The sequence below is a fragment of the Trichosurus vulpecula genome, chromosome 1, assembly GCF_011100635.1.
Source record: "Trichosurus vulpecula isolate mTriVul1 chromosome 1, mTriVul1.pri, whole genome shotgun sequence".
In the NCBI taxonomy this organism is placed as follows: Eukaryota; Metazoa; Chordata; class Mammalia; order Diprotodontia; family Phalangeridae; genus Trichosurus; species Trichosurus vulpecula.
Window position 1 is genome coordinate 377,367,349 of NC_050573.1, and position 25,221 is coordinate 377,392,569.

Consider the following 25,221-nt stretch of genomic DNA (forward strand, 5'->3'; position numbering starts at 1 on the left):
TTTGAGACTTCATCTCATTTCACTTTCTTCTAAATTCTCTGTAATCTGCCCAATTTAGCAACCGAAATTGCTCTCTCTAAAGTTACCAATGATTTCTAAATTGTCAGAATGAATGACTTTTTCTCACTGCTCATCCTTCTTGGTTTCTCTATAGCATTCACCTCTGTTGACCATCCTCTCCTCCTGGACATTTTCCTCTCTGCGTTTCATGACTCTATGCTATCTTGGTTCTCCTACCTATCCTACTCCTTCCTAATCTCCTTTAGTAGTTCCTCATCCCACCCATTACCTTATATATTCTATATGTTTTGTATATGTTTATGTGTCTCCCCTGATAAAATATAACCTGAGACTTGGTGAGTGTTTCTTTTTTTCCTTTTTTTTTGTATCCCCAGTGCTTAGCAGTGACTGACTCACAATAATAATTTAATAAATGCTTGTTGATTGATTCCTCATTAACAGTTGTACTTTATAAATACATGAAAGAACAAACAATGTAATTGGATTGTGGTGAAATGAAAAGGATACTTGGAGTCCCAAGAGTTTGGGTTCAAATCTCACTTTGATATTTTACTACCGGTGTGACCTTGGACAAGGCACTTTAACCCTTTCCTCATCTATAAAATAAGGCAGTTTGCACTGTGTTGTCCTCTGAGATTCCTGCCAACTCTAGACAAAAAGCCAGTTTTCTTATGAAATCTGTCTAGTCCTAAGACTTTTTATCAGCTAAAGCATGATATAATGGCAAGAAGAGCACTAGGTATGTAGTCAGAGGACTTGGGCTGAGAAGCTTGGCTCTACTACTTACCACTTATATAACATTAGGCAAAATGGTTCACCTCTTGGGGTCTCAGTTTCCTTTTCTGTAAAATGAGTGTTGGAACTAGGTGGTCTCTGAGCTCTTCAAGTTCTAAATACTGAGATCCCACAAAACAGTTGGCAAACTTTCAAGGCCAAGATGTTATTGGTCTCCTCTTTTGAAGAAAGGCAAATCAGGGTGAAATACATTTAAATCAACCTTCCCTTTTCTGCCTGCCTAATCCTTACTGCCCCTGTATTAGTCAAACATTCCCACTTGCCACACCTTTAGTCGTTAAATGACTTAGAGAAGTGAGAAAATAGTTGTTTGCTGTGCTTCCATCTAATAACATAGCTGGGCCATCGCCAGTCGTCTTGATGTATGTCTTGCCATGGGAATCTGATGACTCTGGAGGAAAGAGGGAGGCTGATGACTTTGCACAGCTCTGCCTCACTTAAATCCAATTCACTTGCAAGTCAAGACATCACCCTCCTAATGTCATTGGCCCTCTTTGAGAAAGATGGTGAATAACAATAACAACAATACATTGCCCATACTTCTTAAGCTCAACACTTTTTTTTTTTGTCCCTATGTGACACCCTTTCTCTCTACTCCTCATATGACCCTATCTAACTGCTTCTCTTCTCTCTCTGATTCTAACTCATTTAAAATGTTTTAAGGGCTTCCAATATCTGAATGGCCTCAAGAGGATTTTTCCATTTTCTACTGCCTAGCAATAATTTTAATTTCAATTGGGTGTAAGCTCCAAAGAGCAGAGAGTACATCTTACGTAAACTTTGTATGTTCCCTAGTGGTTATCATACTGTTCTATACATAGCAGGCCCTTAATAAATATTTCTTGAAATAAATGAGTATAGTTCAGAATCAAAAAAGAAACATTTCCTTGAAAGAAAAATCCAAAAGAAAAAACTCAGAGATACGCACAAAACATCAAGAACGACTGCAGTGCATTTAATTTTCTTTCCAAGAAATATTTACAAATAGAAAGTGAAATACAATTAAACTCTTAACATTTCTTAGAAACTTGCAACCCTTTAAATCAATCCCTCCATATAATTATAGACTCAATATTTCAGGTTCCAATAGTTGAAGTAAATAGTTAAATCCCTGAGGAAGTCAACAATAAATAAAACTTTTTTTAAAAAAGTTTCTCAACAAAGGAAAATTTTCTGACTTTTTTGGTTTGAGGAAGTAATGACCTTTATCATATTTTAATTTCTCCATTTTTACTATGTTGAAATTACCACAAAAGGATATTCAATTTCTGCAACTTTCCTGACCGGACCTCCCTCAAATCCACTAGGCACTTGTATAAGAAAGTAGTAAGTATTCAGTTTGCTTTCCACAAGTTTAATTCACTAAAGTTCTAGAGGATGGATGTATAATTTATAGACAGAAAAACATGGGCCGCTTGTGCTAACATTTATAGCATGCTAAAGAAAAAAAGTTTTACATAAATGCTATTATTTTAGGTGGGTGGTTAAAATTTATTGAGCATCTTGAGGGTGCTAGAAGTTTTTTAGAAGTTATATGACAATACTCCTATCAATGTGGATTATTACACCTTAGGAACACAGAAGGACTACCAAGGTGTCCCTTAAAGTGTGGAGTTCATATGTATATATATATATGTATGTATACTAAAACATATACAAACATATATGTGTTAGGTACACCATGTGTATATATATATACATGTGGATTTACATGTGGATGCATGATGGATGTACACACATATATACATATACATATGCATACACATACAAACCTTTTTTTCCCTGAGAAAACCCAACCAGCAGTGATTTTATAACTACAAATTTATTATTATGAAGAAGAGTGAATAGATTACATACTGTTCATCACTGATCTGTCCTAAAAATAAGAGTGACACTTTAGTTCTTGGCATTTTCAATAGAGGCAGTGCAGTGTAGTAGATAAAGGGCTAGCCTCAAAGTTGGGAAGAACTAGGTTCAGTTTCTGCCTTTGACAAATACAAGGTAGTCACCTAATTGCTCAGTTCCCCAAACAATTTTTTTTAAAGATTTCAAGATACCAATGAGTTTCTCAGCTGCATTAGCAGGAAGAATTTTCATACCACAAGTTGCCTTCACTGATGAAATCATAGGTCCGAACCAGCCCTAAATTTTTTTCAACAACAAGCAGCCTGGAAAAAACATTTACTAGCTTGAATTTCAGCAGTAGTATTGCCGGTCAATTAAGGGAGGGAGGGAAAACAAGTGTAGTGGAAACCAGGAGGCCTGCATCTTAGTCTGAGCTTTACCATTAGCTATTGAACCTTGGACAATTACATAACCTCTTTGGGCCTCAGTTTCCTCACCTAAAAAGTGAAAAGACTAGAGTAGCTAATCTCTAAAGTCCCTTCCAGCTCTAAAGTTCTGATTCCTCCACTAATGAAATAATACTATTATTGAAAACCTTTTGGGAACAACAGAACTTCCTTTTTTCTTAGTAAAATTATCTCTGATACCAAGGACTTTCACATTGTCGACCCCTCTTCTGATGTTTCTGCTACACAAATATTCAAATCTCAAATTCTATAAACATTTCATAGTTTCCAAGTAGAAAACAAAAGGTTATCCACAATATCTGCCATTGATTAGGAAGAGGAATTTTTCCTCCATGGATCTCATAGAGTTTTCAAGTAACTTTCAGAACCCATCCATCATGACAGCAAGAACAAAAACTTGACCACCAATTTAAAATATGAAAAGTTACAGAAGAAACAGTTCACTTTAGAGTCTTCATGACTAATACAAAATGGCAGCTGAATCTGCTCCAAATTGACTCCTTGTGCAGTCAAAGAAGCATCAAGTTGAGAGTCGTTAATTCCTGAAAGAGGATAACAAATCACATTCGATTAGAGAGGAACAATCATAGCTGACTAGCTTTTAGTATGATATGACTAAGAATATGTGTGCATGTGTATGTGTGAGGCTATGTGTATTTGAGTTCACATATATGTGGGGGCAAAAAAAGTATATTTTCCAAGAGAGAAGAGGAAATTGCAGGGAGCAAGTCCATAGAATGATAAATATAATCTTCTATGCTATTCAACAATTTGAATCAACAGAGTTATTAGTCTCCTCCTTTGTACATAGCCCTGAGCTAGATCTTGTGTTGATAATGACAATGTTTTATGGTAATTGAGATTTTTTTTTTATAATAAATACCTCCTCCAACAATGCACTAGTGTACCTCTCTTCCCAAACTGCCTCCAACACTGACTATTCCTATCTTTTGCCTTCTTTGTGATAGCTGCTTTAAAAAAAATTCTTATATTTTTATAAAATTTAAATTAAATATTTTTTTTCAAATAAAATCCATGTTCTTTGCCTCCTCCCACAGCTACCATTGAGAAAGCAAGATAAATAAAAACCCCCGTTAGAATCATTTGTAGTCAAGCAAAATACATTCCTATATTGAACATGTCCCCCCAAAAAATAGATAATTGAGTTTTTTTAATCCTCAGACCAGATTTTGTTCTTATTTGCATATTAAATATGTTACAACTAAAGAAATAGAGATGAGCAGGCCAGATGAAGTCCACAACAAATAAAAGAACTGATGGATTTATATATTGTTCTTTTATTCTTATTTAAATTCCAAAGGCTAAATTAAAGCCCTGCTTAAACATTCATTAAAATTATTTTTATGTGCATATGTTAACTCAACTAATTTCCCTACTTTAAGATGCCATAAACAAATTCAATTAATTGTTATTTGTTGAACCCCCCTATTTATGAAATTGCTGGTCATTCTCATTGAGTAAGCATTTTTGTATCAGTCTCCACTCAGCACTGTAGCTTCCCTCATAACTTACCATCTATTTGAGAAAAGAAGATAAAAAAAAGAGAAAATAATAGGAAATGAAACAACACAGAGAATCAAGTGCTAAACTGAGTCAGTCCATCAACAAGTATTTATTAAGCACCTACTACGTACTAGGCACTATGCATATATAATTTAATAAAACATAATTACTATTTTCTAGAACTATACAAGGAATACTTGTATTCCTTACAGAACCAGCAGAAACGAGAGAGATTAAAAGAATCAATACCAATATAAGATGGAGGAAAATCTGACTAAATGAGAATTAAAGGTAAGCTTGGGATAAAAGGTTTGGGCTTTGTTTCTATTGCAGAGTAATGTGAGAGGGTTTGGATCCAGATCTCTGATTTCATCAGAGAACTCCAAGTATGGAAGTTCCTTCCACCATTCTGATCGGCAACTTCCTTAGGGAATTGTCTGGAACAAGAAGTTAAATGACTTGCCCAGAGTCATGCAGCTCATATGCATCAGAAGCAACATTAAAACCAGGTCTTCCTGACTTTAAGGCCAGCCTTTTATCTAATTCAACACAGTTCCTATCAGGATACAAATAAAAATGGATACTTGCATAATATGAGTTAGCATTATGATAATAACTCACTTTATGGTCTACAAAGTCTTTTCCTCACAACCACCTTGTGAAGTATGTAGCACAAGTACTATTATCCTCATTTTACCAAAGGAGCAAAATGATGCTCAGAAGTAAAGTATCTTATACCCAAGGTCACTCAGCTAGTGGCAGAGCTAGGACTTAAAACTCAGGTTTTTGGGGTCCAAGGTCTATGCTCCCTCTATTTTATCATGCATTCCCTGCATTACCTTAAACAGTACCTTGTACCCAGAGGTAATTCAGTATGTTTATCAATGGCAAAAAATGGCTCCACAACACAACTTGCCTAAATCAATATTACACTGGAATAAAGGCTCTTACCGTTGGCACTGGTTAGAGTTAATATTGCATTCAGTCACCAAGGAGTAACCATCATCCTCTGTAAAAGAGAAAGAATACAAAGTAAGACAAAGCTAATATTTTCCCACTGAAAATAACCTACACATTACACTTTAGGTTTTACAAAGTGTTTTTCTCAGAACTATCTTATGAGGTATGTAGAGCAGTGATATCCCTGAGTTACACAAGAGAGACAATCAGATTGCAGAACTGGTGTTGTGAAACATGAGTTGTAATGGAAGAAATGGAGATAAACCAATGTCTCAAATTTTTTAACACTAGGTGAATTCTTTAAACCATAAGCTATTGAACTGGAATTCAAATTCTGGCAAAATTTAGAGACATATTATTAAAGGGATTTCTTTAAGTCGTTTTGAAAAGAAAGCAGTGATTACTAAGAGTTAGCATAGGTTCTTCAAAAACAGGCCATGCTAAACTAAGCTCACTTCCTTTTATAGATAAGGTTACTAGATGGGCAGAGACTAGGTTAATGTTGCAGACATAGTATGCCTGGATGTCTACAAAGCATTTAACCAAATCTCTCTTTGTGGAGAAGATGTATAGATGTGGGCTGATAATAATATAGGTTAGTAGATTTGGAGCTCCTTGAATACAAGACCCAGAATTATGAACTTCCTGCCCTATGCAAAATCTTTGTGGGAGGAGGCAAGTTGCAGTCTCTGCCTTCAAAGGGCTTACAATCTGGCAGATCTGATCTGATGTGGTTATCTCTAAGGTAGTACCAAACACTGTGAGAGAATCACTGAGAAATACTGATTAAATCTTATTTAAACAACACAAAACCCACATACAAGAAACATTTAGAGAACAATTAAGGTCTAAACTATATGTTAATGACTGCACATGCAGTAAGGGTTTAAACAAGGGAGGGAGAAGTTAAAATTCAGCCCAATGTCCTGTGAAAATCAGATTTAATTTCTTCATGACTAAGCAAACAAATTTGTGCATAGCTGATTCATTTTTGAAGATCTGCCTGCTATATAAGCTGGCCCAGGCTCTTTATTTGCCCTCCTTGTATGTAATCCAAAGGAAACTACACCAAAGTTGTACTGTGCTCATGGTAGCTCATAGAAGAAACTGCCTGAGAAGTTCCTTTGGACACTTCAGTAACTAAGTCTCTTTGGCTGGACAACAAAAATAGTTCTGCTATGAGCCAGACACCCCATTCTCCTAAACAGTGTTATAGCAAGACTCTAGGCTTATTTTTATTCATGTAACTAATTCATAAACTAGCTCCTTGTTCTCTTTGCTTTGCCAAATTCCAGGTAACCAATCTTACAGAGAATTTAATTCAAGTATTTAAAAAGGATTTACCCTAACATACCTGATATCTTTTGAGGAATTGGTGGAGGTGCTCTCCTGCAAAATAGATAAAATTAAATGTCACTCTCTTTGGATGATGTTAATCCTGTTATATTCTATGTTACAATGAACCTTCACTTTCCTCATTCAGTATCAGGTTTGGTTTTTGGTTTGAGGGCTTCAATAAGACCTTAAATAAAATATCCAACATGCAGCACAGCTCCACCAGAACTTATGCTTTAGATATTAATGCTATGCCTACCATTAGCCCAGTATGGCTCTAATTCAATACAGTTCTTATCAGGATAGAGATAAAAATTGATACTTGTATAATATGAGTTAGCATTATGATAATAACTCATTTTGTGGTCTACAAAGTCTTTTCCTCACAATAACCCTGTGAAGTAGGTAGTACAAGTATTATTATCCTCATTTTACCAAAGGAGCAAAATGATGCTCAGAAGTAAAGTATCTTACACCCAAGGTCACTCAGCTAGTGGCAGAGCTAGGACTTAAAACTCAGGTTTTTGGGGTCCAAGGTCTATGCTCCCTCTATTTTATCATGCATTCCCTGCATTACCTTAAACAGTGCCATGCATCCAGAGGTAATTCAGTATGTTTATCAATGGCAAAAAATGGCTCAACAACTACAATTTGCTAAATTAATATCAAACTGGAATAAAGGTTCTTACCGTTGGTACTGGTTAGAGACAATATTGCATTCAGTCACCAAGGAGTAATCATCATCCTCTGTAAAAGAGAGAGAATACAAGGTAAGACAAAGCTAATATTTTCCCACTGAAAATAACCTACACATTACACTTTAGGTTTTACAAAGTATTTTTCTCAGAACTATCTTATGAGGTGTGTAGAGCAGTGATATCCCTGAGTTACACAAAAGAGACAATCAGATTGCAGAGCTGCTGTTGTGAAACATGAATTGTAATGGAAGAAATGGAGATGAACCAACATCCCAAATTTCTTTAACACTAGGCTATTGAACTGGAATTCAAATTCTGGCAAAATTTGGGGACATATTATTAAAGGGATTTCTTTAAGTCGTTTTGAAAAGAAAGCAGTAATTACTAAGAGTTGGCATAGGTTCATCAAAAACAGGCCATGCCAAACTAAGCTCACTTCCTTTTATAGATAAGGTTACTAGATGGGCAGAGACCAGGTTAATGTTGCAGACATAGTATGCCTGGATGTCTACAAAGCATTTAACCAAATCTCTCTTTGTGGAGAAGATGTATAGATGTGGGCTGATAATAATATAGGTTAGTAGATTTGGAGCTCCTTGAATACAAGACCCAGAATTATGAACTTCCTGCCCTATGCAAGATCTTTGTGGGAGAAGGCAAGTTGCAGTCTCTGCCTTCAAAGGGCTTACAATCTGGCAGATCTGATCTGATGTGGTTATCTCTAAGGTAATGCTGAACACTGTGAGAGAATCACTGTGAAATACTGCTTAAATCTTATTTAAACAACACAATACCCTCACACAAGAAGTATTTAGAAAGGAATTACCCTAACATACCTGATAAATTTTGAGGAATTGGTAGAGGTCCTCTCCTGCAAAAGAGATGAAAATTAAACGTCATTCTCTTTTTGGATGATGTTAATCCTGTTATATCATTTGTTACAATGAGCCTCCACTCTCCTCATTCAGTGTCAGGTTTGGTTTTTGGTTTGAGGGCCTCAATAAGACCTTAAATAAAATATCCAACATGCAGCATGGCTCCACTAGAATCTATGCTTCAGATGTTAATGCTATGCCTACCCTTAGCCCAGCATGGATCTAATTCAACATGGTTCATATCAGGATAGAGATAAAAATAGATACTTGTGTAATATGAGTTAGCATTATGATAATAACTCGCTTTATGGTCTACAAAGTCTTTTCCTCACAACAGCCCTGTGAAGGAGGTAGCACAAGTATTATTATTCCCAACTGAAATGAAACTAGAACTTTAGGGATTTGGATATATTGCACTTCATACCTGACCTTCTGTCAGACCCTAGACACATTTGTGTAGTTTCTAGAATTCTGATTCCTTTTCTGACATGTAAGGATAAAAAGTTATCCTATTCATAATTACATAATGAAAGCAAAGGCCCGTCTTTTTAATACCAAGATCTAACCAGTGTTGCTATACTAGAGTTAAAAATGAATATCACACTGAGAGGAATGGAGAGATGCAGAATGGGTGTGGGCATCCTGAAAGTATAAGCAAAGAGGAATTCTGAAAAAGAACAGGTGTAAAGGATGTCATCAAGGAACTGTATGGTGAGAAGAAAGATGGTCATCCGACCATGAGAGATAACAGGTGTACAGACAGCAAGAGTTCCCCACCCCCCCAGTACCCTTGTGACATCAGGAGAAAGTGAGAAAGGCCTCTAGTCCCCTGGGCAGGGCTAGTATAGAGAACATATGGAAAGATATACATAAAATCTGCACAGGATAGGCGGGCATGCATGGGCTGCGATCTACATTGCTGAAGGGAACTCCCAAATCAATGAATCACATGTACATTTGAATATTTGAGCATTTGTTCAATGCATAACAATAGTTACTTCAAGTCGAGAGTATCTTTTATAGTTCTACCTGAACTAAGTTTGAAGGGAACAGTGAAATTATTGAAACTTTTTCCTATTTTATACCTTCATGTCTAAATGCCCTCTGACTAAATCTCTAATAATGTCACCCAGAGAATACAGTAGGTAACTTATTGATTTAAATTCACCTTAAGAAATTAAGAGAGAAAATGTTTGTTGTAATTTTTTTCCAAAAACAAAAACGAAGCTGAAAGCCATGTAATTATTACAACCAAGCTTGGCCACAGAGAAAGCGTTATCTCCCTCCACTCTTTGCAGAGGTAGGGGATACTACATATACTGTCAGACATAATGGATGTGTTGGTTGGGATTACTGAACTATTTTTCCCCTCTTCCCTTTCTAAACTTTGTTATAAGTGATGTTTCACTGGGAAGAAAGGGGAGAGAGATATATTTGTAAATGACAGGATATGAAAACAAAAGATACCAATATAAATACGTTTTAAGAGATGTTTTGTCTTTAAAGCAAGATGAGAGCATTATTACCTTCCCACAGTAGGTCCTGGATTTCGTGCTGGTGCTGGATTTCTCTGGGAGTTATAGAAATTCTCATACAAAATAGGTGCTGCAAAAGTCATCAAGAAATAGGAGGGTCAAGGGACAATTCTCCAAGATAAACACAGGATGCACTGAAGGCATTCTCCTAGGACTGCTTCAATAACCCCACTGCACCACTTACCTGGCGGCACTTGTCCAGTCCTTCTCTGAGCTACAAAATATTCAATGTCCTTTTCAATGCTACACATTTCTAAACTTTTACGGACTTCTTCAAACATCTAGTAAAAGAGAAGCAGATAAATCAAAAGGCACGGTAATGCCATCAGCAATGGCACTATTCATTCACATAGGAGATTCACTAAATAACTGGGATTTCTTTCCAGATTTTGTTTGGAAGAAAAGAGGATGACTTGGTAATGTCTTTCAATGTCAGTGGTAATGACCTTTCTATTATCCTAGCCTCACAGTTCCTTAATCCTACAAGGGCCAAGTGTATCAATTAACACAAAAATTTTATTATGATTTTACTTAGAAATAAAAGTTTCCATCCTATCTCTATGACCTCAATTCACTACTCTAATTTAACCACTCATCAGCACAACCTTACCTAAAACATCAACATCACTGCACAAAGACTTCATCAAAGATCTTGAATTCTGAAATTCCCTCTCTGACAAAATGTGTTACCTACCCTAAACTAATCTCACTCCTGAATTTTCGTCTTTCTATCGAGGGCCCAACCATCCTCCCCATCACCCAGGTTCTCCACTTTACTGTCAAGCTTATTTCTTCACCATCACTCACCCCATAGACCCAGTCAGTTGACACATTATGTTGTTTGTACCGTCCCCAAACCTCTCACATTGGTACCCTTCTCTTCACTCACAAAGCCCCTCTTCACTAACATAATTGAAGCTATTGCATTACTGGTCAAAAGGATGATTTTATGGCAAGTAAGGAAGACTCAGGTTAAGCCTGATGTTAGTCCAGAGAAACCTGGGACCAAAGCTTTTTCTCTACTAGATGGCAGGTCTAGAATTTCAGGAATACCTGATTCTTCAAACCCTGCCCCTGACTCTTGCTGTAAAACTCCCAACAAATCATTTACTTCTTACCACAGTATTTTTTTCTTCTATAAAATGAGGGCTTCAGACTAGATGGTCTCTAAGGTCTCCTCCAACTTAGGATCTCTGATCTTGTCTCAGTGCACTAGATAAGGATAGAGGCAGGGCAGAGAGAATCCATTCTGGTCTAATTTTGCACCGATCTCCAATCTAGTTAGATGGACACCTGCAGTCATTCTGAGACTGTCCAAGAGGCTCAAGTCTGCTTCAGGTCACCCCGTGGCCATTACAGATCTTCCAGACCAAAATGGAACTTTTCCAGGACTTGACCATGCTCCTGACAGAAGCTAACCAAACCTAGCCTCTCTGCCCTGGGCCTAAACCTCCTAAGAGTAACCTGGACCCTGACCTGATCTTCAGAAGTAAAGTTGCCTTTAAATGGAACCAGCAGTTCTCAAACTTTTTGATCTTAGGACCCCTTTACTCTCTTAAAAATCATTGAGGACACCAAGGAGCTTTTGTTTATGTGAGTTATGTCTATCGACATTTACAATATTAGAAATTAAAATATTTTAGTATTTTTATGAAAGTAGTTTTAACCCTGTGGACCCCCTGAAAGGGTCTTGGAGGCTCTTTGGGGGCCCAGACTACAATTTAAGAGCTATAGCTATAAGCCACTTATTTGGCACTTGTTCTCCCTGTGCCTTGTGACATCTTTGGTGCTGTTGTCTTGCCATGCTACATAACTTTCATATTTGTACTTAACTTTCTGTGTCTCATTTCCCCAGCCAGCTCTTTCAAGGTGGCAACTGTGCATTATGATCCTCTGTATGCTCTAAGGTACCTAGCACAGTGCAGTGCACATCACAGGTGCTGCAGTCAGATTTCCAAGCCAGAGAGTTGAGCAAGTCCCCAGGCCACAATGAAAGGCCTAGAGGCAAGAGAGATGTCATGGCAAATACAAGTTTTATAGTCTAGCACCTAATATTTGAATTTAAAGTGTCTTCATAGCCTGACCCCCTAAACAAAGCTGTGCTTACAGGAGAGGCAACAGCCCTCATTTCAGAGTTTCCAGTCCTTGATGAATCTACCCTATGTGAGGAAAGCTTGGGATACATTTCAAATAAATAAACAAGCTCCTCTTAAATGATCCGCTGGGTGTTTAGATGCTTCAATGGCCAAACTTCAAGGTTCCTCTTCACTTTAAAGATCACTGAAGGAAAGTGGCAGTGACCATATTTCTCTTTTCAAGCATGTATGAGATACTATGTTTATAGTTTTATTTATGATTTTATCACTTATTTTGAATGCATCTTTGTTTTTGTTGATGCTTATTATGTTGATGCTCAGACAATTGAATTCTACTATCTATAGATGAACATGTCTTCAGATGGGAGCATTAGGTTAGGAAACAAAAGATCTTAATTCTAATTTTGGTTCTGTATTGACTCAGTATATAAGCATAAACAAGTCACTTCCCTTCTATGTGCCTCAGTTTCCTCATCTGTAAAATGAATGCCTAGACTAGATGATCTCTAAATTATCTTCCATAGGATATGGGATCTAGAACTAGAAGGCACCTTAGAGGTAGGTCATTGAGTCTGCTCTCCTGTCCATTTGCATATAAGGAAACTGAAGCCCAAAGAGGTTATGTTGTTATACCTAAGTTGAAGCCCACCATTAATCCCCTTTATATTCTTGTCTTGGTCTCTGCCCTACACCCTGAAATGGCTTGAAACTGCTTAAGGCATAATTCTGGGTAGATTGCCCAAGGCTAGTCCCCTGACCCCTCCCTTCCTCATGACTCAGCGTTCTGTATATTCTCTCTACATCAGCATTATGTGCAAGGATCAGTTGCTAGGGTAAGGCATAAGTTTATTTTAAGGAGAACCCCCCCCCCCCCCACCGTTACCAAATAGCCCCACACCCTGTGTGATGGTGCAGCTATTCTGCTGACCAAGCTAGGTCCCTCCACTCAGACCATAGCTGATCAAGTAGGGGTTACTTTCTGGGAAATTCCACCCTGAACCCTCCAGCCAGTTATAGGAAACCAATCACTACCTAAGAGGGCTACCCATTCTAGGAAGCTGACCACCCTGTGTCACAGGATGGTCGCACCCCTGAATCTCGCCATATTCCCAAATTAGCTCTGAGCTGATGAATCCAACCAATGACTGATCTTTGCTTCTGTACATTGCTTCTGCCAGTGACCCTCCCTAATTGTGTAATTGTGGTTTTCGTCTTTATAAGCCTGTAAGTGACTCAGTTCGGGACTGCCTGATTTGAGTGTACTTTGGGTATGTATTCCAGGTAGTTGCGCGCTCGGCCAATAAAATCCACACCTAAACTTACCTTGAACCCAGGTCTCGTCTTGCTGTTATTTTCTACACAACATTGTAACTTGACCAAGGACATACAGGTAAGATGGTAAGTAGAAGGCTAGAACTTCAATTCGTGTCTTTTGACTACAAATCCGGCTCTCTTTCTGCTTCACCATGCTTTTAGTTCTAAGATTCCATAATTCAGTACAATATCTACCTCACAGGTCTGGAAATGATGCGGGCCTGCTTACCTCATCATTTATGACACATTGAAGTGAGAGCTGATTCATGTGTTGCCACAATGCATTCCGGAAATAGTTTATTCGTTCACATTCTTGAATCTCAAAGAACTAAAGAGATATAGATTGATGTATACATTTATTTAGGGAAAGGATATTGTGTTATGTAATCTTTAGATTGGCAGTGACTTAAGGAACACAAAAAACACTCAGTGATCAATGTGCATTGCCCAATTTGTGTATTAAACCCAAACAGGCTTCCTTCCATCACCCGGTAAACTCCTAAGCCAATTCCTTCCTACCATTTGGTTATGTACTCAGAGAACAAAAATTAATTTTAATAACAATTATAATGAGAAACAGTATGGGGAGGGAAGGACCTAAAACTCTAGTTTTTAAATTTTATTTTAGTGGAATTCATCTCACCTACCTCTACTTTTGAGAGACAATGGGATGTGGTTAAAAAAAAAAAAGACCTTTGGACTAGGTCAGATGATTTGGATTATAGTTTTGGCTTGGCCACTGATTTGTGAACCTTGGAAAATATGATTCATCACCCTCTGCCCTAAGTTCTTCATCTATGAAATGTGGAAAACATCACCTGGCCTATCTACATCACAGGGTTGTTCTGAGGATATAATGAGAATGCATATGAAAGATGTTTTAAAAGTTGACAATATAAATTCTATTTTTTTTTTAATTTTGAATGAGTGTAAATTGATCTAGATATCTACTTTGCTTTCCTTTCCCATAAACCCTTAACTTATTATTCCTGTTTCTGTGGAAACTAAGAGTTCAGAGACACATCTGTTGTTCTAGTGAGCAGTGAGGCATATATGAAGAAGTTTGGACATTGGTGGGGGCAGGGGAGAGGTGGCGCATGGCAGCTAGGTAGGTACAGTGGGCTATAATGAAGTTAGATTATTAGTGCTGGGGGCATCACTATTAGAACTCCATCACTATCCTCTCTCAAAAGAGAGTCAATGAGAGGCATCTAGCCAGTCATCCTATATGACATATAAGTTCCTTTCCAGCCCTTACAACTTATAATTCTATGACAACTGCAGTGTCTGTCATAGTAGAGAAAAGCCACTGCTTGCATACATTAGTTTTCAGAGGTGCCCCCTCCCATCCCAAGCAGTTTCTTGAGAGATTTACGTCACAGGCTTTGATGTGTTCACCCTGCCAATCTTCTCTTATCTTCTCCAGCAAATTAATGTTCAACAAGTATGTTTTGTCTGCAAGAGAAATGGAAATTAGCAAGACAAAAGATGAGGATTCTGTGAAAAAAAAATTAGAAATTCATTCTGTTTAGCAGCAGTACTGTCATTCTCCAAAGAATGCTAAGTATATTGTGGACATCATTATCTTCCTGTGAAATTGTGAAATAGAAGCCATCAATAGCCACATTTTCCAAGGGAAGCCCTTTTGTGGAAAAAGAGTGGGGGAAGTAGGGAGGAAGGAAGATCATACCTTAATATAGGAACAAGGTTAATTCTATTGAGCCCATGGGTTCCCTTTTTCCCTTCCTCACTGTATGGTCCACTCCTTTTTAGCAAACAGTCTCTAAGAATGCAATAATAATCAACTTAATTATCTGGAGATAAACCCACTAAAAGTATACTCAGCAAATCAAGTTTAAAGAGAGTTGGAAACTCCCAAGGGTAAGCAAGGCCAATTCTCCATTCAACTATGAGGCAGGGCAGGAGAACGAAAAGGGAAAGAGGAAAATTTATCAGGTTATAGTAACAGAGGTGGTTAGGGAAAGCACACAATTCTATTCAAGTATGTCTTTTCTTAAATGGGTCAGTAGGCCAGACAAGGCTCCACCTGCTCAGGATTAGATTCAGTTCCAGGATAGCAGTGCCCTTCCCTTGCGATTAGATCATTGCCGGTATGTATCTAGACCTCTAGGCTCCTTTCTCAGTGGGGTTCAAAAGTTATCAGACTTTTCCCATCCTGCCCAACTTCAACCTCTTATGATATGTAAGCCCTTCTCTCTGTGAAAACTACATTTCCCATCAGCACTTTTGCTAATAAGACGGAGGGGAAGGAAATAAGTATTTAATAAATACCTACTGTGTGCCAGACACTCTGTGCAAAGCAGTTTACAAATATTATCTTATTTGATCCTTACAACAACTGAGTAGTATGAGGATGCTGATGCAGATAAGAGGTTTAAGTGATTTCCTCAGGATCACAGAGCCAGTAAGTGTCTGGGCTGGATTCAAACTCAACTCTTCCTAGTGTTCTATCCACTGTGCCACACAAGCATAGAAACAGAGGCAATTAGCAGAGCTCAACTCATTTTTTTAAATGAATAGAACCAGGACAGAGAACTACAGATCAGAGATTTTGTTTGTCATCCCTGTCTCCTAAAATACTGTAGCATTTTTTACTTTTAGTAAAAGTTAGGGGGAAGAAGAAGAGTGGGGAGGGACAGAGTCAAGATGGTGAAATGAAAAGAAACATTTTTTGCCTTAGCACCTTCTCAACCTTCTTCATAATGAACTAGAAAGCTTGCCAGATCAAATTCTGGTTGGGAAAGCCAAGAAAAATTCACAGTGAGTCATTTTGCCAGCACAGGGTAGCTTAGGAAAAGAGATAGAGTGATCTGCAGACAGTGGAGTGGGGCCTGGCCAGGATTACAGGGCAACAGCAGGAACACTGGGTGAGGGTGGGAAGGTGGAAGGAGAGGGGGTTGGCAGCAGCCTGGGGAAGCATTCTAGCATTGATGGATGATAAAAAGAATATCAGGACAAGAAGCACCTAGGCAAAAAAAAAAAAAAAAAGATCCCAGGGAACCACATTACTAGCATAGGAGCAGGAACAGTACCATCTGGCAACTCAGTTGCCCATTACCCAGTACTGTGTCCCAGAGACAGCAGGGGCCCCTACCTGTGTTAGAAGCAAAAAACAAGGTCCAGAAACATAGCTGTGTGAGTGAGAGCCCAAGAACAGAGTGGGAACTCAGTTCTAACATTTATTCCTACACCTAATCCTATAGTGGGAATAATCAAGGCAGGAGAGCAAAACCAAGGGGGAGCCAGCAGTTGAACTTCTATGAACCTGCAGAATCTTCCAGCAGGCTAACTGTGACTGAGTCTAGCAGCAGTCTACAGAAACTCAACCACACAAAATCCAACAGATCAGGTCATGAACTTGTAAAGTATAGACCAGGAGGGCAGTGAACAGATCTTGTCCTAGATCACACCACTCTGGAAGCACCAAAAAATTACAGTCCCCCAGACTGAGTTGTAAAAGCAGCCAAAGGATCTAAAAAGACTGAAGGTCAGGCCAGATAATCCCCAAGAAGTGAGCAGATGCCAGCACTAACATAAAGTCCAAAGTCAAGAAATAGGTTGGAAAAATGAGCCAAAAAAAAAAAACAACCTGACCATAAAAAGCAACTACGGTGACAGGGAAATTTAAGAGAAGCCCAAAAGAAGACAATGACTTGAAAACAACTAAAAGCAAAGCATTAAAGAAAAAAAAATGCATATTGGATATAAGCCAACAATAATTCCTAGAAGAGCTCAAGAAAGAGGGGTTTTTTAAGCAAAAAAAAAAAGATTTTAAAGATCAAATAAAGATGGCAGAGAAAAAACTGGGAAAAGAAATGGGAACCATGCAAGAAAATTGTGAAAAGAGAATAGCTTGATAAAACACACAAAATTTCACTGAAGAAAATAACTCTTTATAAATTAGACTTGACAAGTGAAAACTAATGACTCCATGAGACATCAAGAAACAATAAAACAAAAAAAATCAAAAGACTCCAAAAATAGAAGAATGTGTGAATTATCTCATAGGAAAAACAACTGACCTAGAAAATCGATCAAGGAGAGATCATTTAAGAACCATCAGACAACCTGAAAACCATGAACAACAACAACAACAACAGCAAAAAGCCTAGACATATTTCAAGGAAAATTTGTTTGATAGGGAAGGTGACTACAGTAAATTCTGAATAAAAATAAAATGGTCACTATTGAGTCAGGAGAAGTCCTTTGTAAAGGTGCTTTTGTCTCTCAATATTAGAAAAGCAACAAGAAGGCCAGCTCATCAGAAGAATATGGTTTGCTATCTGGTGTGCTGAGTGTTCTACAACTTTGCAAACTGATGAGCAGGTAGTTCTTGGAACCAGTGTAACCAATGCTCTCAGTTCTTGGCTACTTCTTCCCCAATGCCAGCTACAGAGCCATGTGGATTGACACATGTTTTCCTTTGTATCATGTTAAAAGCAGGGCTCCCCAGTAGATGAATCACAAAGCAGCTGCCACAACACTCCTGTCCCAGGCAATGGCAAACTTTGTGGACTGCAGTGTGGTTCCCCTCACTGAAGCACCCCACTTGAAATGTCAAGGTACCAAAGGGAAGGAGATACATTGTTAGCCTCTGGACAATGTTGCCCTCCTTGCAAAGGACAGGATCATAGATTGAGGGACTTTAAAGTCCATTTATTCCAAACCCACTCATTTTGTAGATGAGAAAACTGACGCCCACTGAGGGGAAAATGACTTGCCCAAATTAACATTGGTAGTAAGTGGCATAGTTGGGATTCTAACCCAGGTTCTCAGTGTTCAAATCCAGTGCTTTTTCAATGGGCTTCTATAGGTACAAAGTTCATCATTCAGGCTCATGCTCATTCCATTTGCCTTTTTCCCTTTCCCAGGATCCTATTTATTTCAAAGACACTCAAAGTCAACCTTTTACTAAAAATGGGTGGGGACCCTAGCTTAGAGAATAACAAAGGCAACTTCTTTATTTTAATTGCTAGAGGAAAGAATAATACCCTATGTCTGAATTACATTGGGAGTGCAAAGAAAAAATGCTCTATAATCATGAAAAAAAATCATTAAATGTAAATCATTAAATCATTAAAAAATCATTTTAAAATGCTCTATAATCATTAAAAATGTATAACATTCATTAAGACATTTACCCAGTTGTTACTGCCTTCTCCTAAAGTCTATTATATATCTGTGTGTATATATGTATGTATGTACATATATGTGTGTCCTATATTTACTTATCTATGAATATGTTGAATGCAATCCCCAACCCCAGAAGAATATAAGCTGCTTAAGGGCAGAGACTGTTTTAATTTTGAATTTTTATCACTGGTACCTACCATAGTGTGCAGCACATGCTAAATACTTAATAAAGGTGATTATAAAGATAGCCCCACTCACCAGAGTCTTCTGCAGCAGTCTTTGAAGTGGCCAGTTTCACAAAGAGCTTTGGAAACAAAAAGGGAATGAGAAACCTACAGAATCATTCAATCCATGGCTTCTACTTCTATATCCTAGGGCCAAGCAAAAGTAGAAACCCTGTCCCACATGATGGCTCTTTAAATACCTGAGGACACATCTCACCTAACTTTTTTCTTTTCAGTGTAATCATCCCTAGTTCCTTCAACTCTTCATGACATGGCATGAACTTGAATCCTTCACCACCCTGGTTTCCCAACTCTGGATACTCCAGTTTATCAGGGTCCCTCCCAACATTTGGCACCCAGAACTGAACATCATGTTTCAGGGGTGGTCTGACAAGGACACAGAACAGTGGGACCCACCCAGTCCTAGACATGAAGCCTCTCTCAACACAACCAGAGATTGCATTAGCTTTGTTGAATGCCATCCCTTTCTTTGTATCTCCAGCACTTAGTATAGTGCCTGGTATGTAGTGAGTACTTAACTACTTCTTGACTAATCAAAACTATTTACTAATTTAATTAGCAATCCACTAAAATTCCCAAATTTCCTTCAGACAAGCTATTATCTGCACCAACCCTCTAATTTGTATTTCCAGCAGCATCTTTCCTATTCATCATGGATTCTTCAAAGTACAGGAATCATATTCAAAGGTTCTTAGGGCACATAGGTGCTCTTACTATCTCCTTGCTTATCTTGGGTTTTAATTTTCCTCATCCCCTTTATTCTATCTTTCCCAATCTAAAGAGCATTATTCTTTTTTTTTTTTTTTGAGCATTGTTCTTGATGGGGAAAAAACAGAAACAAAATAGGAATTGAATAGTTCCATCTTCTCCCTGTTAACTGTCATTTTTCTTTTTCTTTTTTTTCTTTCAATGTCATTCATTTTTTAAATTATTTAATATATTTAGTTTTCAGCATTGATTTTCACAAAAGTTTGAATTACAAATTTTTTCCCCATTTCTACCCTCCCCCCACTCCAAGATGGCATATATTCTGGTTGCCAATTCCCCAGTCAGCCCTCCCATCTGTCATTTCACTCCCCTCCCATCCCCCTTTCCCTTCTTCTCTTATAGGGCAAGATAAATTTCTATGCCCCATTGCCTGTGTATCTTATTTCCTAGTTGCATGCAAAAACTTTTTTTTGTTGTTGTTGTTGCTTTTGAACGTCTGTTTTTAAAACTTTGAGTTCCAAATTCTCTCCCCTCTTCCCTCCCCACCCACCCTCCCTAAGAAAGCAAGCAATTCAACATTAGGCCACATGCATATCATTATGTAAAACCCTTCCACAATACTCATGTTGTAAAAGATTAATTATGTTTTGCTCCTTCCTAACCTATCCCCCTTTATTGAATTTTCTCCCTTGACCTTGCCCCTTTTCAAAAGTGTTTGTTTTTGATTACCTCCTCCCCCCGTCTGCCCTCCCTTCTATCATTCCCCCTTTTTTATCTTCTTCCTCCTTCTTTCCTGTGGGGTAAGATACCCAATTGAGTGTGTATGGTATTCCCTCCTCAGGTCAGATCCAATGAGAGCAAGATTTACCCATTCCCCCTCACCTGCCCCCTCTTCCCTTCCTACAGAACCACTTTTTCTTGCCACTTTTATGCCAGATAATTTACCCCATTCTATCTCTCCCTTTCTCCCTCTCTCAATATATTCCTCTCTTATCCCTTAAATTGATTTTATTTTTTTAGATATCATCCCTTCATATTCAACTCACCCTGTGCCCTTTGTGTGTGTGTGTATGTATATATATATATATATATATATATATATATATATATATATACACGTATATATATGTATATTCATAGACACACACATATGTATATATATGTATGCACATATATATATGCATATTCCTTTCAGCTACTATGATATTGAGGTCTCATGAATCATACACATCATCTTTCTATGTAGGAATGTAAACAAAACAGTTCAACTTTAGTAAGTCCCTTATGATTTCTCTTTCTTGTTTACCTTTTCATGCTTCTCTTGATTGTTGTGTTTAAAAGTCAAATTTTCTATCCACCTCTGGTCTTATCACTGAGAAAGCATGAAAGTCCTCTATTTTATTGAAAATCCATATTTTACCTTGGAGCATGATACTCAGTTTTGCTGGGTAGGTGATTCTTGGTTTTAATCCTAGCTCCATTGACCTCCGGAATATCGTATTCCAAGCTCTTCAGTCCCTTAATGTGGAAGCTGCCAGATCTTGTTATCCTGATTGTTTTTCCACAATATTCAAATTCTTTCTTTCTGGCTGCTTGCAGTATTTTCTCCTTGACCTGGGAGCTCTGGAATTTGGTGACAACGTTCCTAGGAGTTTTCTTTTTGGGATCTATTTGAGGAGGTGATCTGTGGATTCTTTCAATTTCTATTTTACCCTCTGGCTCTAGAATATCAGGGCAATTCTCCTTGATAATTTCTTGAAAGATGATATCTAGGCTCTTTTTTTGATCATGGCTTTCAGGTAGTCCAATAATTTTTAAATTCTCTCTCCTGGATCTATTTTCTAGGTCAGTGGTTTTTCCAATGAAATATTTTACATTGTCTTCCACTTTTTCATTCCTTTGGTTCTGTTTAATAATATCTTGATTTCTCATCAAGTCACTAGCTTCCACTTGCTCCATTCTCATTTTTAAGGTAGTATTTTCTTCAGTGGTCTTTTGGACCTCCTTTTCCATTTGGCTAATTCTGCCTTTCAAGGCATTCTTCTCCTCATTGGATTTTTGGAGCTCTTTTGCCATTTGAGTTAGTCTATTTTTTAAAGTGTTGTTTCCTTCAATGTTTTTTTCAGTATTTTTTTGGGTCTCCTTTAGCAAGTCATTGACTTGTTTTTCATGGTTTTCTTGCATCATTCTCATTTCTCGTCCCAATTTTTCCTCTACTTCTCTAACTTGCTTTTCCAAATCCTTTTTGAGCTCTTCCATGGCCTGAGACCAGTTCATGTTTTTCTTGGAGGCTTTTGGTGTAGGCTCTTGCACTTTGTTGACTTCTTCAGGCCATATGTTTTGGTCTTTGTCACCAAAGAAAGATTCCAAAGTCTGAGACTGAATCTGGGTGCGTTTTCACTGCCTGGCCATGTTCCCAGCCAACTTACTTGACCCTTGAGTTTTTCGTCGGGGTATGACTGCTTGTAGAGCAAAGAGCCCTTTGTTCCAACCTTGAGGGGATGCGCCGTTGATTTCAGAGCTATTTCTATACAGCCAGCTCTGCCACCCCGGCATTCCTCCTTCCTCAAGAACCACCAACCCAGACCTGAGGCAAATCTTCAGCAGGCTCTTCACTCCTGCTCTGATCCGCCACTTAATTCCTCCACCGGAAGTAACTGCAGCTGTAGTTCTGTAGCTGTACCTCCCCCGCTGCCCCTGGGGCAGTGGCTGAACTGTGAACTCTGTCCCCCACAGCTTTTCCCACTAACTTTCTCTGTTATCTTTGGTGTTTGTGGGTTGAGAAGTCTGGTAACTGCCACAGCTCACTGATTCAGGGTGCTAGGGCCTGTTCTGCCCGGCTCCTGGTCTGGTTGGTCCTGCTGCCTCCCATGCTGAGCTCCGCTCCCCTCCACTCCGTGCACAATAGACCTCGTCCAGCGACCATCTAGGCTGTCCTGGGCTGGATCCCTGCTTCCCTCTGCTATTTTGTGGGTTCTGCAGTTCTAGAATTTGTTCAGAGCCATTTTTTATAGGTTTTTGGAGGGACGTGGTGGGGAGCTCACACAAGTCCCTGCTTTCCAGCCACCAACTTGGCTCCACCCCTTAACTCTCATTTTTCTACAAACCTGAAGAAGTGAGTTTTTGTCTTCTGTTTTTGGCTTCTTGCCGCCAACAAGCTAAAATGTTGTTGTCCTTACAAGTCTTCAAAAGCCTCAGCTTATTTTGGCCTTTAGAACTCCTAACATGATTCTTATTGGATTGTGCCAGTCCTCTGTATGTATCTTCAATTACATGTACACAATTATTTTGTACATTTTCCCAGTCAGAGAATTGACCATGAAATCATATCAGTATTTTCTCTGAATTTTCCAAATCCTATCTGTATTTTCTCTTTTCTAAAACTTCAGCTAAAACTGTGTCCATTATCCTCCTTATCTGTCACAATAATTCAAGGTCATACAGTGACTTTTTGCCAAAGTTCTTGATCATTATATTTCACAATAAAGTTAATAGACTGTAACAAAACCATGTTGCAATACTGTAAGACGCCAATGACATGATCTTCCTTCAATTGTCCATTGTAACACTGTTCCTATGCCACCAATCTCCTATATATTATTTCAACCTGGTTTATATTTTTGCACAAGCAATAAATTATTTTAGTTGGGGTATGCCCAGGGGTATGCTGATAAATGTTTAACAACCAGCTCTCCAAAAGAACTATATACATGACACACTTTTAGGTTTAATCTGCATTATTTCTCAAGTCTAGAAAATCAACAAAACAATAAATAAGGCCCAATTTGTAGCATTTGCTGACTTCTCAGTTGTGAATGCTCTCACTGAAAATTTAATTATTGACTCTCTCAAGCCATTTCAAGCTAGCTCAAGAATACCCCTGGTTATGCCTTTGCTTCCATATCAATGCTATTTCTACTTTTCCTTCCTCTTCGATCTTTAGCCTAATGTTCTTTGCCATGCTTTCCCCCAGCTCATCCTCCAGGTCTATGGATTTGATGTCTTTATTTTCTTGCAGTACAATGCTATTCGACCACCCCTCCTGCTTGATCTGTTCCTTTTGAAAAAGTTAAACTCTTCCATTGAAGAGTTCTAGGCCTAAATTCCATTGTACCAAGTCCTGCTGATATCCATGAAGCCATATTTACTTTCTTGCACTAAAAATTTCTGTTCTCTTTGTTTATTAGCAATACTCTGCACATTAGTGTACAGTCATCTGAGAGTACAAGGTCATTTCTCTAGGTGATCCATGATGCTGGGTCAGTCCTCAAAACTAGATGCCCTGTTGAGTGATCAGAGCATTTGGAAGTTGTAATCCTCCCAATAGCTTCACTTGGAGTCTTAGTATTATTGTTAGAATCCCAAGGTATTCACTATGCACCCTTTCCCACTTGTTACTGTAATAGGTACAAAAGTAGTTCTGTCTTCTAATTGCTAGAAATCTTTGTTTCCTACACATTGCAAAATTAAATGGATAATTCATCCTTTCAGATGAAAGTATCATTCACAATAATATCAAAAAGAAATTTATTTTAAAAACATTAAAACATTAATAAAACAAATCCCAAAAATATCATTAGTGTGCTTTGAATAACAATGACCTTGAAAGGAAGATGATACCAATAATTGATAGTAATTATGCTTCTTAAAAATAATTCTTAGTTGCCTTCAACCAGTTTTTTAGGCCTAATCTTATTTCTCTTCAATTTTTAAGCTTATGACCTATGCTAGTGAAGTAATTGTGTTAGGGGAAAAAAACATCTTTTCAGTTACCTTCTCTTGTTGCTTTGGTGTGGCTATATTTGCATTCCGATGCACTGCCTGTTCTGCCTCATCTTTATCTTTGCATTTCTGTTCATAGATCTTCTTTGCCTTTGTTGTTCCAAAAGGAAAAATCAGAGTGAGATGCACAAGACGTGAGACTGACATCATTAGTGCTATATACTCCAAAGAAGATTGTAAAGACATAGGTTTGATATTAAAATTAAATTAATAATTTGAATTATTTATAATTCAATGAAGACCAAAGGGAGGGATTGGCTCTTTTCCTAATTTTTCACCAAGTAGTTAGTGGTAGCTACTTCAAAGAAGAGACACTTCTTATTAAGAGCATATGTAAACCATTCTTTTTTTTTTTTTTGCAGGGGGGTAGGCAGGGCAATTTGGGTTAACTGACTTGCCCAAGGTCACACAGGTAGTAAATGTGTCAAGTGTCTGAGGCCAAATTTGAACTCAGGTCCTCCTGACTCCAGGGTAGGTGCTCTACTCACTATGCCACCTAGCTGCCCCTAAACCATTCTTTAAAGAAAAAAAATACTTTATTAAAATAAGTATGGAGTTTGGTATAGATAAAAAAAATCAGGAAAACTTATAGTTTTAGATTCATAACTGAAAATCACAGTATTAGACATAGCATCTGCAAATACATTCCTACACATAAATGTGTCCATATTGGTAAGCCTTTGTTAGAGATGAATGTTACCAGTGTTAAATTATGATAACTATACTTTAGCATGTGCTGGTCATATCTATGCAAGCATGTTCATGAATCTGTGGATTTTAAACTATACTATATACTATAGCATACTAGTAATGAAAAAAAAATCTACAAATTTCTGTTCTAAGTGGGTCAAAAATTAACTAGCTGAT

The 25,221-nt window shown here is 37.9% G+C and overlaps 1 protein-coding gene across 2 annotated transcripts in view; it reads right to left on the reverse strand.

Annotated features, from left to right (window-relative positions):
* Nucleotides 1-2,512: 2,512 nt before the first annotated feature.
* Nucleotides 2,513-25,221, reverse strand: part of PSTPIP2 (proline-serine-threonine phosphatase interacting protein 2) — a 93,115-nt gene continuing 70,406 nt past the window's right edge. For both annotated transcript variants that reach the window (XM_036734927.1, XM_036734936.1), the window contains 11 exons: nucleotides 24,346-24,444; nucleotides 18,878-18,923; nucleotides 14,841-14,920; nucleotides 13,695-13,793; nucleotides 10,240-10,336; nucleotides 10,047-10,125; nucleotides 8,482-8,516; nucleotides 7,637-7,694; nucleotides 6,967-7,001; nucleotides 5,604-5,661; nucleotides 2,513-3,670 (listed from right to left, as the gene is read on the reverse strand). In XM_036734927.1, the coding sequence (XP_036590822.1) occupies nucleotides 3,664-3,670; nucleotides 5,604-5,661; nucleotides 6,967-7,001; nucleotides 7,637-7,694; nucleotides 8,482-8,516; nucleotides 10,047-10,125; nucleotides 10,240-10,336; nucleotides 13,695-13,793; nucleotides 14,841-14,920; nucleotides 18,878-18,923; nucleotides 24,346-24,444 (693 nt within the window). In that variant the 3' untranslated portion in view covers nucleotides 2,513-3,663. The remainder of the gene's footprint in view (nucleotides 3,671-5,603; nucleotides 5,662-6,966; nucleotides 7,002-7,636; nucleotides 7,695-8,481; nucleotides 8,517-10,046; nucleotides 10,126-10,239; nucleotides 10,337-13,694; nucleotides 13,794-14,840; nucleotides 14,921-18,877; nucleotides 18,924-24,345; nucleotides 24,445-25,221) is intronic.